The 13,047-nt window shown below is 43.8% G+C and overlaps 2 protein-coding genes across 6 annotated transcripts; one reads left to right on the top strand and one right to left on the bottom strand.

Annotated features, from left to right (window-relative positions):
* Positions 1-371: 371 nt before the first annotated feature.
* Positions 372-10,173, bottom strand: retreg1 (reticulophagy regulator 1). Of its 4 annotated transcripts, none has more exons than XM_027027997.2 (9): positions 9,848-10,173; positions 9,251-9,357; positions 8,767-8,797; positions 3,478-3,604; positions 3,285-3,369; positions 2,793-2,915; positions 2,586-2,656; positions 2,359-2,482; positions 372-2,204 (listed from the first exon to the last, which is right to left on the bottom strand). In XM_027027997.2, exons 1-9 carry the CDS (start codon positions 10,075-10,077, stop codon positions 1,741-1,743), a joined length of 1,362 nt encoding a protein of 453 aa, XP_026883798.2. In that variant the 5' UTR covers positions 10,078-10,173; the 3' UTR covers positions 372-1,740. The 4 variants fall into 4 exon arrangements, with proteins under 4 accessions (XP_026883798.2, XP_026883799.2, XP_026883801.2 ...); XM_027027998.2 differs by having other exon boundaries at positions 9,251-9,488; positions 9,848-9,912; XM_027028000.2 differs by lacking the exon at positions 9,251-9,357 and having other exon boundaries at positions 9,848-9,919.
* A 290-nt stretch (positions 10,174-10,463) lies between these two features.
* Positions 10,464-12,947, top strand: rnf182 (ring finger protein 182). 2 transcript variants are annotated; one of them, XM_027028018.2, is made up of 2 exons: positions 10,464-10,535; positions 11,208-12,947. In XM_027028018.2, the coding sequence occupies exon 2, from the start codon at positions 11,320-11,322 to the stop codon at positions 12,031-12,033; it is 714 nt and encodes a 237-aa protein (XP_026883819.2). In that variant the 5' UTR covers positions 10,464-10,535; positions 11,208-11,319; the 3' UTR covers positions 12,034-12,947. The 2 variants fall into 2 exon arrangements, with proteins under 2 accessions (XP_026883819.2, XP_035392120.1); XM_035536227.1 differs by having other exon boundaries at positions 10,469-10,535; positions 11,147-12,947.
* Positions 12,948-13,047: the final 100 nt, after the last annotated feature.

The following is a 13,047-nucleotide window of genomic DNA, read 5'->3' on the forward strand; positions in this document are numbered from 1 at the left end:
GAATGTCCCTGTCTGGGAGCAGGTGACATTTCTTGAAAGCCAGTCAGGCATCTCATCAGCTGGGACACGATGGTGTCCTTGTGTTTGCCATGAGCAGGAGATAAAGTGTCCCAGGCAGCAGTGTTTAGGGCTGAGTAAGCTCAAGCCTCTTGACTGAGACAGTTGCATACAGGAACCTGTGGCGCCCCCTGGCTGCCACACAGAAGAAAAGTAATATACAGATTCTGTCCATGGTATTAAATGAACAACAACAGAATCAGTATAGTGGGATCTGATACAAGTTAAAATACCTTTTTCATGTTCACTCTTGGTTTTCTGTACCCTATCATAAGAAGAGCTTACTCTTGCTCTGGGAACAAACAACACACAGCTGACTTTGAATCTTAATATTTTAATCACATTCTTGAGATTATTTACATACAACTATATTTTATGTCCTTTCATTCACACACAGTTTGCACAGGCAAATATAAGGCAATCAAATGTATGTGATATCAGTCTACCAGAAGAGAAAACAAAAATATAAACAGTACATTCAAATGTGTGAGACATCACACTGACACTGAACATCATTTTTTGGGTAATATTCATAATGAATGACAAAAAGATCAAATTCCATAATAGGACACTGGATTACTTGAAGAGGGTAGGTTGCTTAAATATTTCCTAACACCATTCAGAATACATCATCAGAAACATTCATTTTAGACATCAAGCACCTCACATGTGAAGAGAAGCTTTTCTGAACAGGCCAAAGGTAAGTAAGGGACACCATTTTCCTCTGTCTGCTTTTCTTCGATGGTGTGTGATGTCTCCATCCATCCAAAAAACCTGTTCCTTTCGCACAAATATTCCAAGGGTGTTCATAGCATCTTTATATCTAGTACACAGAAAGCCAAATGTGTTTTTTCTCTTTATCTCTTGTACATACTACTGTTTTTTTTTAAATGAATAAATAAATGTCTGAAAGATGGGATAACTCCAAAGCTTAGATTATGTATATTCAAACGTTTGAATAGACTTTACTCAAACCAGCTCAACCTGCTTTAGTGCCTAACTGTATCACTCCAGAAATAAGGTGCCAATAAAAATGAAAAAGTCTAAAACAAAATTCGGCATGCAAAATACTGTACTGAGGTATCCAGCTTCAAAAAAGCTTAATAAAAAATACAAAAATTAGGGAAAAAACAATGAATGTTACCGGTGAAAGTGTTTTTTATGGGCAGGCTAGGAAATACCATTCCATGTGATGGTTGATTGTCATTGAGTAGGAGGGTTGACGCTTTGGCCACTTTGTTGTGTAAAAGACCTTAATAAGCTAAGAGATCATCTACACAATGCTCTGTGGGTTTAATAAGAGGTTAGTTTGGCAGCGATATAGGGTGTACATCTTTTAGCCCTTTAAAAGCTAAACTACTACTGGTCCACACCCCTTTGGTGATTTTAAGGTGGATAAATCTAGGTAATATCAAATATACTGAAGGTAGTTTGAGTATCATATCACAATAAAAGGCAGGCTAAATGCAATATTATTCCTCTCCTTGCCCACTGCTGCACAAGTTCCCTCTTTCCTCTACAGATCTGAAGTTTATTGCAACATAATTTGCTTTTAACATAAAAACAAAACAATGGAACGGCATCATTAGTCTGGCCCTTTCCAAGTGCCGTTTCAGACTGTTTCTGTCCCCGCTCTGTGTGCCGTGGCAGGAAGAGCCAGGCATCCCCGGCTGCCTCCGCTCCTCAGGGGCGCCTGAGCAGTTTGGAGAAAAAGCCGGCGGGTTTGGAGCCTTCGGGCTGGGCCTCATTGTCAGCCTTCTCCAGACCCATCTCCCCACCCAGCTGCTCCAGCTCGGCCTGGTCCAGCAGCTCAAACTCCTCTGCCTCGCTATCCGTGTCCGCGGCTGCAGCCAGGGCCCGGGCCAGCGCAGGTGCAGCGGATGCCTCCAGATGCTCCTGCACGGCTGAGGCGACTGCTGCCGCGATCACGTCACCAGCCGTCCTCTGCACTAGTCCCAAGGCTTGGGCCACCATGTACCCCTCTGTGTGCGCACCTCGCTGGGCCTCGCCCGTGTGGAGGAGGGGGCCCGGTAGGCCAATGCTCAGGTCGTCGTCGTCATCGCCGTTAGTTCCCAGGCCGTTGTCCAGGGAAGGAAAGTCGGGAAGTCCGCCGGAGAACACCTCCTCCTCGCTGCGGCGGTCCAACTCTGTCCGACAGGAAAGGAGCAACAAGTCTGCATGATGAGTGCAAGGCTGAGCCAGTCAAGTAGAGCCCAACCCATTATGACATGGTCCATCCAGCCTTCCAGAGGGTGCTACAAAACCAGACACCACCAAACTGAGAGTGATGGATGAACTCACCCTCAGAGTTTTCTGTCTGAGGCGTGTGTCCCTCCGACAAGTTAAAGGTGCCGTTGTCCGTCCACGTCACTTCCGACACCTCCGTGTCTGACACAGACAGCTCCCTGCATGCTGTGGAGTCCAGCTGCAACAGAGTACTGCTGTCAGTTCCCGTCTTATTCTGACGCAAAAAGAACGCCTGTAGCAGCCCTTCTGAGGCATGTGAGTAAGACAGTGCAGAGGCTTACTTTGGGAAACAGTGAGGAGAGATCAGCTTCAATGCTCTCTCGCTCAGTCTGTGCCTGGAGTAATCTCTTCTCTGGAGGTAAAAACGACAGGTGGCTGCATTATTCTCTCACGCAGTGATGCAATACTATGAGATTAAACATTTTTTACTGTATACACTGTGCGTGTATGTGTGTCAAGTCAGGTGTCCAGAGATAATAAATGACTACCATGATTCTTCTTTATTTTCTGAACCAAGTTTCCCACTCCAAAGGTCAGTTTCTGCAGAACTGGCTCAAGCCATACCCCAAACTCATGTGATGAGAGGAAAGGCCACAGAAAAACACCCAGCACTGGGACAGACAGACAGACAGACAGACGGCACATTAACACAAACGGCGTGGTCTGCCAGCAGAGTGCAGAACCTGCTGACTTCAAAGAACTGGAGAAACCACAAACTCAGTGAGAAATGTCGTCATGGTTACACTACTAAGAATCTGCTATATATGTCAGTCCTGCTGGTGGTTACTGTGAATGACACAGGATGGACTAGAATAGAGAAAGCAGTCTAACCCAGTTGAAATGTTAATAACATTACAGAATCTGTTAAATCTTTATACCTATTAATCTATAATCTTTTAAGGAGCAAACAAGCTGTACAGGCAGAAGACAATAAATCATTAATTTTTTTTATTCATCAATTAGAAGATCCAAGTACGTACCTATAATGTAGGAAATAACAACTCCTGGAATGTAACGGCCCAAGACCGCCAAGAAAGAACATAAACTGCACACCAGCAGACAGAACTACAACCAGAAACAAATGCAGGCTTCAGATACTACTGGACACTACTCCACAGCACGCAGGCATGCGCTGGCTTCGAGTCAAATTTTAGCCCATCGGTTGTACGGTACCTTGCCTGGATTCTGCTGCTTAAAAGAGGAGGTCTCCTCAAGGAGAAGCTTGAAGCTCAGCCAGGAGCCTGTGAGCTGAGGCTCTTTTCCAGATTCGTCCTCCTGACTGGAGTCAACGATCTGCCAGCTGTGGTGAGAGAAAAGGGCCCCTGAGTCATGTGACTTATCAGCAAAATCAGAGTAACAGTTATGAACATGAAGTGTGGGCCCAAAACACTGATGCAGCATATGCTCAGCTACTGGCCAGTGCATTCAAATTCTAATTTACACTTTGTATTAGTCTAATCAGAGATTTAAAACTGTTAGGGAATATTTTAGTTACTGAGCTTCTAATGCAGCTGTATTTCCTAATAGTGAGTACCATTTTATCTATTTATTATGTAGTTTCAAAGTTTCAATGTTGATTCTTTCAGTGTTTTAAAAAATTGGTTTAATTACATTTCCTTCTGTGGTAGCTTTGCCATAATTATGCTTTTGGAATAGTTGATTACTTGTAGAGCAGCTACTAGCTTAGTTAAGTGCAACTTTTGGAACAGTGACCAATACAATGTCACTTTAAATCAAGTTCTGCATGTTGAAACTGCATGTATTTCAGGTTATGTATATCAGATGTTCTTGGATGCAAATGTTCTTGCTTAGAGAGGAACACGGTGTATGTCTCTCAAGCCATTTATGGAAAGACAGTCAGTTAATGGCTGTCATATTAAAAAGAAAAAAAGAAAGCTTGATGCGCAGTGCTGAGCAGACCCATTCATGAGACTTCCTTACCAACACTTAGCGTTCAAAGGAGTGAAACTGCGCCATGTGCAGTTCAGCAGTTTTAAGAAGAGGGGAAGAACGGGGAGCGAGGTAACAGAGAGTCCAAACCAGCCTACTGCAAATGGCGGGTTTAAATAAAGAGATTGATGGGTAAGATTAAGAACATGTGACAATGACTATAGTAACCATGGTGATGAAGTTACTACTCTAGTGAAGAGGACCACTGCAGGCTACGGGCATGTGTGTTTGTTGAAACAATATTTCATAAAATGGCTTCCGCTGGATAAGTTGAAAGGCAAAACAGAATCAGCAGGCACAAAGCCTGTTAATGGCAACGTCTTTGCCTTTATTTAAATGTGAGCAGTGTAAGGCAAACATGCCTACTGCAGCCCTGGCCCCTGAAAGTGTGAAAGAGCTCACAATCTCAGATGCGATGGAGTTCCAATGAAGCAGAAGAGGATTGGTCTTAGTTAGCGTGACATCACAGGAGAAGAAGGAAATGAACTCGAGTCGAACTGCTTGAGCCTTGCTCAGATCGCTGGGAGCACTGCTCAGATCAGATATCTCACGCTTTCTGTTACTCCAGAGCACAACTTTCCCCAGTCTTCAAAGAGTACGTTAATAATTACATGCGTGGGGTACAGCGGAGGATTTGGCAATGAGATTACAGTGGTGATGTGGTCTCTGAACACCTGCAGCCATGTCAGCTGAGCCAAAGGAACACTTTCATCTCCTCAACTCTACGGTCCGTTAATCTAGAAGCCCCAAATCCCACAAATAAGAGCAGGTGGAATGGAAAGATACTACCACTACAATCCCAGAGTTACGATGAGAAGCTTGATAACTGAAGCATGGGCTGCATTTTAATTACAAAGTCAGAGCTAGTCAGAACAACAGCAAATACATGTCCCTCGGGTAAGAAGATTTTGGAATTCATTGGCAAGAGATGAGCATCTATTAACGGAGGGCCAGTCACGCCAGTGCCATTTAAATGACCAATACGCTGCTCTCACACAGCTCACCTACAACTCCGTAGGGTCCCATAACATATCAACCCCCCACGACTTCGGAGAGCTGACGGCACTAGCACTGACAAGCCCACACTCTCGCAATAGCCCTGGGACAACAGCCTCAGCTTGTGTGAGCCAAGGTGCATGTCTAGGAGACATTTCCATTAGAGGTCACACAGCTGTGGTGAAGCCACGCATGTGACTGTGAGGCAACTCACATTAGAATTTCATCACGTGAACTAAGGCTGAAACCGCACCTCAAGAAGAGAGCTTGCCCAACATGTGGTGGAGCAGGTGGTCAGGCTTCGATGAGGTACCCATATGATCATGTGCAGCCTGTTAAAACGTTAAGCAGGGTCATCTTCCGTTACAAGAAATTGGCATCTGAAGAAAGCTGGTTGTCCTCAGCTGTCACAAGGTAATTTATGTAACACACATGGCTGAATCTAAAACTCAGACATGGTCCACGGTGGTGACCAATGTCCAAACAGACCAGCTATGTCATAGTAATATGCTGCATAATATCACATCAGTATCTGTGGAACAAACAACTTTAAGCCTCCATTTTAAAAATGTTTGAACTTTAGTGTCCATTTAGTAGAAATACAGAGGTAGGTAGTTAAAATATAGGAGAAGATCTGCTGTGTTTTGTTTGATTCTAACAACAGTTGACCTGAGAGACCAGTGACCAGACAGCTGCTTGTTCCAACTCCCACACTAATCTTTAAAGCAACACTTAAAGCAACAAGAATGTAACAAGCCTAGTGACAGGGCCCAAAAATAGTGCAAAACCAACAGCTGAACAATGTGAGGAATGGTGGTAAAGAAGCTAGTACCGTTCCTTTCCTCAGAGATCAAGAAGAAAAATCTTTAGCCTTGCAAGTGTCAGAATGTCAACAAATCCCTTCACTAAATCACTACATGTCCCCAAAACACCAGCCAAGGCAACCTTAGAAGCCAAAGTTCCTTTGCTGTATGGACCTTCATAAAGCCTTTGTGACAACTGACAACTCTGAGCACTGCTGCCCAGCAGAGGATTCTGGGAAAGTTTGTCATGGTGAGAGCACATGTCTTCACCACAGTAAATAAAAATCATTCAAGGTTAGCACCTTCTGACTATCGGTAACATAATACTTCTGATAAATTGCTCAAAACCACCATTAAATCCTGGGACAGAAGGATTATTCAAATAATACAATGTGCTTTGAGATCTGCAATTTCCCTCAGGATTGATAAAGTTCTCTCTATTTACCTACCACAATTAGAAAACTCACAAACCATGCATGTTTCTCCCATTATCAAACTTCTTCAACCTCCACTGTGGAATGAATTTGACTAGACTATCTGAGTACCTCTTTATCCACACCCTGAACATGAGTGCCTAGTCTCTTATCAATACAACAGTGATGACGAGATCTTTACCTTAACCCCAAGCTGCTGTCTTCTGCCAGCATCTCGAAGGCTTTGAGAACAGAGCTGTGCAGAAAGGGCCCAGGAAGAGTGTGTCAGTGTCGAGCTCTACGTTTAGGGTCCAGAGTCCTGCCCTCAATGGCCCCTACAGGTCACATGCCACATTGAGTGGTGGCCACCGATCTTTATGCTGGGCAGAGCTCCCCACTTCACTATTTCAACCAAGCCAGTCTAAAAATACCAGAGCCGCACGGCATTCCACGAGCAGACATCAGACGAAGGGAGACGTGCGCAGGCCAGCGTGGAAAACACACACACACACACAAACACCTCACTGGGTAGGAGTATGACACACAAGCTGAGCATAGCTTCTCTAACCTCAAACCGTGCCTTTACAACATTCAAATATTATCTTATACGGCTTCCATTTTATTGTGCTGTGTTTACTAATGGGTTGTGCATCATAATCATGGCAGAAAACTATTTGTCTATGTTACAAGTAGCCTTAATTTAGACTGGCTAAAGGTGCCTTATAGGATTATTGTGTGATGTTCTTTTAGATGGAATAAATGTGTAAGCTCTGTGCTATTATAGCTATTGCACAGCTGCTGTATCGGTTTATAGTATGATTACATAAAATGTTGATCAGGAAAATTCTAAAGTGTCCAAAGCATGTTGCCATGACCCAACATGCATCTTAACACAGTGACACAACATGTGTCTTAACTAAGTGAGTAGGACAGAGCCTGACATAAGCTGGTCAAATGACTACGACACGAGGTATGGGTGATGTGACCATGAGCAAGCAGACGATGTCAGTCATGTACCGCTCTCTCAGCTCCCCACGAATAAGAGGCCACATTATTCTGGCACACCCCTTGCTGATTAGTGTCAATATATCGGATTGGGGGAACTGGTGGGCAAGTTGAAAACATGCCCTCCAATGAGGTCATCAGAGAAGTGTGAGTAGCTCCTGGAGCACAGAAACAGCAGTGTCATCTTATCCATCACATACACCACACACATACAGGCAGTGGGGAAAAGATGGTGATGGGAGAATGACACCAAACTCAAGTTTCCCAACACCACAGATGACACCTGGGATTCTGGAACAAACAACACAAACAACCAGCCACAACTCCCAATAGCAAGAAATATTGTCGGAAACAGCTATTACGATTACTATAATGATGTGGCAAGCTTGTCATCAAGAAATAAAGTTTACCACACAAATTAATACACTGTTTAAATATGTGCATTGCATGTGAATACTGGGACCTTGAAGGTTTCTGAGGTGTAAATATCCCCCAAAAAGAAAACAAAAACAAACTGACAAAAAAAACAAACCCTCCCCCTCTTCCACATGGAGCATTATGTGAAACGGTGACTGCTAGCAAAGCTCCAGCTCACCCCGTCGTAACACTGAACACAGGCCCGAGTGTGTGCGTGGCGTGTAGGACGGGTGCTGGCCTGCCATCACGGATAGGTTGAGGCAAAGCGGCAGCTGTGTGGGGGGCTATCTTGGCTTTAGCGAGACCCTGCCCCACACAAAGCGGGGATTACTGCATTCCCGCCCCCGCACTGGGGCACAATGGTGGCATTGGAATTGTTTTCACTACGACCGCATAAACAATGCGAGGGCCAGGAGACTAGATCAAAAATAACAGGGAACCGATAATTACTTGAGCCATTAACACGTACCTTAACGATCTTAAGCATTTTTACGCAATGTGCCCGTACAAGCTGATTAGAAACAAATACGGACAGCCTGGATGTTTGATCATTCATGCTCGCTCACTAATAGGACAAGTACGGTATGAGCTCAGTTATATCGTTGGCATGCAAAATCTGTGGAAGCACAGGGTGGTGTTGTAATGTGAAGACAGGGAGTAGCCGCTGTCCAGATATTTAAACAGCACGATTACGGTTACAAACGTAATGGCACCATTTCAGAGCTTATGAATTGCTGCATGTTTTCAATAACGTATGAAGCACCCTCTAGTGGTTAACTTGCACATATCCGAGCTGGATAAAGAGGAAAAACGGGCCAAGCTGGTAAAGTAATGTAAACTAAAAACTTGATTGCATGAGAGATTAAGTTTAAACATACCTGCTAGTCATACCTCTCCATAAATGTGCCCCTATGAAAAAAAGGAACAAAACTTAAATCACAGGTCAACCAATCTGTCGGTTTTATTTAATATGTAAATATATTTAATGCATTAATAACACACAATCAATGGAGCAAAGAATACAACACCAATCTATGAAAATCATAACTAAAATAGATTATTATAGTAATAATGTATATAAATGTATAATATTTTACACGGTACAAATCCATGTTTTTCAGATTATTGTAGTTGAGCTAATCCATCCAAATGTGATGTAACACACTCCACAATGTACATATATGGGCTGGAAAATACCCAAGGCATGATGAAATTACATGACAATCTACTAACTTTGATACATTCCGCTTGTAGATGATTTGTCAAGTGAGACTACAGCTACACACACGTCTATACATGTGGTCATACATGCCCTCATCTTGATATTAGAACTGCCCTTATGTCTTAAATAACGATCCTTACCTCTTGACCTGGAAAGTGCCATGGCCTTTGCCCCTTGTATCAACAGCAAGAGAGCCAGGCACAAGCAGAGAAGGCAAACTGTCCTACAGGCACTAAGGGAAACAAACCTGGATTTGGAGGGAGACAGACTCCATTTTGCTATTTGACTCAACAGACAGAGAGCGGTCTCACACCTCTACTATAAACCATCATCTGCGGACAACCTCAGGTTCCCTATGGCGAAAACTCTCCCGGATCGCTGGTGGAAAACCAGAAGTCACAGACTATTTTACATGAGCTACAAATGCATTGTTTAATCTTAGAGGTTCTGTTCAAAGCCTGTCTAACAGTAGCCGGGAAGGAAACGTCAGCTAGGAAAACAAATTAACTGTACACATTACCGTCATGCCTGCTTCTTTTACGTTTATTAGGTCAGCGCACAACCTATATGACCTAGGCTACAAATAAAGTTTGGAACCATAATTACTGGCGTGCAACTTCATACAGACATCCCGATGAATTTGAAATACGGGGATTAGCGCATATTCTAGAGACAATAATAATGCAACTCGCATATCAAAGAAGGGCGAAAAAAATACGCCGCGTCATGTCTCTCACCAGAACACAGTATTTGTTGCTGCGAAGAGTGCAGACGTCTTCAGCGGCCTTTTCCAGTTAATCATCTTTTCTACGCGACGCAGCAGAGAGGCGACTAAAGGCAGCCCAGCACCGCCAGCCTGCTCTTCTTTTTCTGCCATCGCGCCACCTGAGTTCTCCACCCGGGGACAACGCATCCCTGCAGCCGTCTCCGACCGCCCCGCCTCTGGGGCATCCGCGATGCTGGCCATAGACACCGACGGGGTGCAAGTCGCGATTCCGCACGTTCGACGCCAGCTGCTGTCGGTTTTGTTGTTGTTCTGTCGCTGACGTCATGCAGAGCCTGTCAGAGTTGATCTTGGGAACTGTTACGTCATCGCTCCCTGGCTGCCCTGCAGGCGTTACCTGCTACGGAGCAGACTACCAATTAGCAGATCCCATGAGCAACAATTAATTACCCATGTACAACAATGCTTTGACAATTGACAATACAATATTTCAGTACTGCCATTTTGCGTTTAACAGATTGCTGCAGGAAACCAAGGGCTAAATAACCCGTACTCCACGGATTAATATTTAAATTGATAACCAGGATTTTGTAGAGCTGTTTATTGCATTTTCTGACTGCTAAATGTGTATTTAGGAGCTTCATTTTCAGGGCTACTGCTTTCCATTTATCCTCTAGATCTGAGGATCACATCACATACAGGTATGACTGCAATCACACGGTCTAATATGATCACATGTGGAAGAATCTGAACATTAGCTGTCTAACAGAGGTTGAGTGTGACAGAGTCAGTGCAGGACACAGTGGCAGAGAGGGACACAGAGGCAGAGCAGGTCGCAGAGGCACAGCGGGACACAGAGGCAGAGCAGGTCGCAGAGGCACAGCGGGACACAGGCAGAGCTAGACAAAGAAGCAGATGCAAAACACATATTTTGCTGTGCATTCCGTGGACACTAATGTATTGGTTGAATATCAAGAGCTTTTTCAAAGCAGAATCCTAATCCAAATAGGCTACTCAAAAGTAAATTATAAAAAACAACTTTTACACTGTTATATTTAAACATCTAGGCTCTTCTATTAAATTAAATTATACATTGTCAGTTCAAAAGGAATGGAAGCCTGTTGTCGGTTTTAACACTGTACTAGAAAGGGATATACAGACAGTAATTGGACTGGATTTTGCTGGCAACAAAAGACCTAGCTGGAAAATTCCGGCCATTGTTTTACAGTGCCCGGTTTGTTTCTGCTGCGTCACTAGTACTGTGTTAACAGCTATGTTTGCTGTGATGGCCTTTCCCCACTCTTCCACACAGAGTGTGAAATAGTGTCCCGCACGAAGCAGTCCGGCACACCATTGTCTCTACTCTGTCCCAGCCCTGTATGGCAGTTGCCGTGGAGACCAGCTATGGTGCAGCTGACGTCCATGTTCCTGCACGGGTCCTGCTATTAGTAACCCTTGCGGGAGCGCTGAGCGAAGTGGCTTGCGATGGACCAGCCACTGGAGGAAGCAGCAGACGACTTTGGCATGGAGAAACTGGAGTGTAAAATCTGCTACTGTGCTTACAGCAAGTCAGGCTGGCAGCCCGAAGTTCTTGAGTGTCACCACCACCTCTGTGCCAAGTGCTTGGCCAAGATAATTGACCTGAGTGAGTCCTCCCCACGTGCTGTGGTCTGTCCTTTCTGCCGCTATGTTACAAACCTTCCAGCTTGTAGGAAGCCTGCCAACCACTACAACATGTGGATGGAGCTGTCCACCCAGAGCTGTCATCTACATGAGAGCCAACTGGAGATCCTACACACCCCTGGGCAAGCGATGGCTGACTTCACATCCACCTCCCCTTTCTCTGCACAGTCCAATAACATGATAATCACCACTGTGCATCCACCACAGGACCCTGCTGTATTCGTTTCCAGAGATCGACGCTCCTCCAACCTAGACTACGTCGTCTCGTTCACATGGCCCTGGATGGTGTGGCGTGGCATGGCCATGCTGTATCAGACCTTAGGCTGGGCCCTGGTGTGGCTAGTAGGGTTGCTTCACTTTGGCTACCTGCCCCTGGGTGTCTACATGCTCATCATACAGGAGACCACGTGGGGCATGTTACTCGTCTGCCTCGTCCCTGTCAGTCTGTTCCTAAGCATGCTGTACGGGATCTGCCACTGCATGTGCCATGAGTTCTGGAACTGTGTGTTGCCTTAGCAACCATAGAGAGACCATTTGCCAAAAGGATACACAAGTGGGAAATTCCAGCACTGTTTGGATGTGCCAGCAGTATGACAAGTTTGTGGAAACTTATGAACACAAGGGATGGTTTCTGAAATATCATTCTAGGTGTTTATATAAAAAGAAGAATGTACATAAATGTACTGAGGACAAAAGCAATAAATGTTGTCATTAAATGATTCATTATTAACATAAATAATAATTTTTAAAAAGCCAGTTCATCTCTAGAATGTATATTTTTATTTAGTTGATAAATGCAGCAGTGTTTTGTGTATTTTAGTTTCTCTGTGATTATTTTGCTTGCCAGAAAAATGAACACATGCCAGTGTAAATGATTTAGTCAGTGGTTTTGCTTAATGTACACTGTTTGTCCAAAATACAACTGTATATTTTAGTGAGAAAGGGATATGCTGGTCCTAGATCAGTTAGGTAAAGCAGTGCTTAACTTAGCAGGCTAGCCTGAAAGTTACACACGTCACCACATCATCATGTGCCATGTGTTTGGCAAATAGCCTGCAAACATGCTTTACTTTCTTGAATTAAGTATGTACTAAAAATAAGAGTAGTCTGGGAGTTTTATTTACTCACTGAACTGTGATGTCGGTTACAGCTGCTGCAAGCAAAGGACATATTTACTGACATGAAATCAGTTTTGATTAGCAAATTGTAAAATAAATAAATAAATGAACCTCATGGAAATAAAATAGTTACATTATGTAAATGGGGTGGAAGAATTATGATGAACTCTCTGGATTTCAACAATGTTTATAAAAACATTTTTGGAATTAGGTTTAGCCCATTATTTCAGTAATTTATTAAATGTATTCATAGGGGGCATCACATTGTAACATCTGAATCAACTGTGAAAAAATAATTTCATGTAAGCCTAACCAAGCTGATGTACATTTTTAATCACAAAAGAAAGCCTTCTGACAGTAAAATAAAGAATAAAGACTTTCTCTCTCTCCCCGAGTTAACACTACCAGGTTC

This window comes from Electrophorus electricus, chromosome 18 (genome assembly GCF_013358815.1).
Source record: "Electrophorus electricus isolate fEleEle1 chromosome 18, fEleEle1.pri, whole genome shotgun sequence".
NCBI lineage: Eukaryota > Metazoa > Chordata > Actinopteri > Gymnotiformes > Gymnotidae > Electrophorus > Electrophorus electricus.

Bases quoted from the DNA above. Each gene is read 5' to 3' on its own strand.
- retreg1 (XM_027027997.2), bottom strand. From the start codon at position 10,077: ATGGCCAGCATCGCGGATGCCCCAGAGGCGGGGCGGTCGGAGACGGCT. The intron at 2,916-3,284 runs GTACGTACTTGG...TGTCTGTCCCAG, and splicing joins TGTTATTTCCTACATTATAG to TGCTGGGTGTTTTTCTGTGG. The intron at 2,657-2,792 runs GTAGTCATTTAT...TTTTACCTCCAG, and splicing joins GAAAATAAAGAAGAATCATG to AGAAGAGATTACTCCAGGCA.
- rnf182 (XM_027028018.2), top strand. From the start codon at position 11,320: ATGGACCAGCCACTGGAGGAAGCAGCAGACGACTTTGGCATGGAGAAA.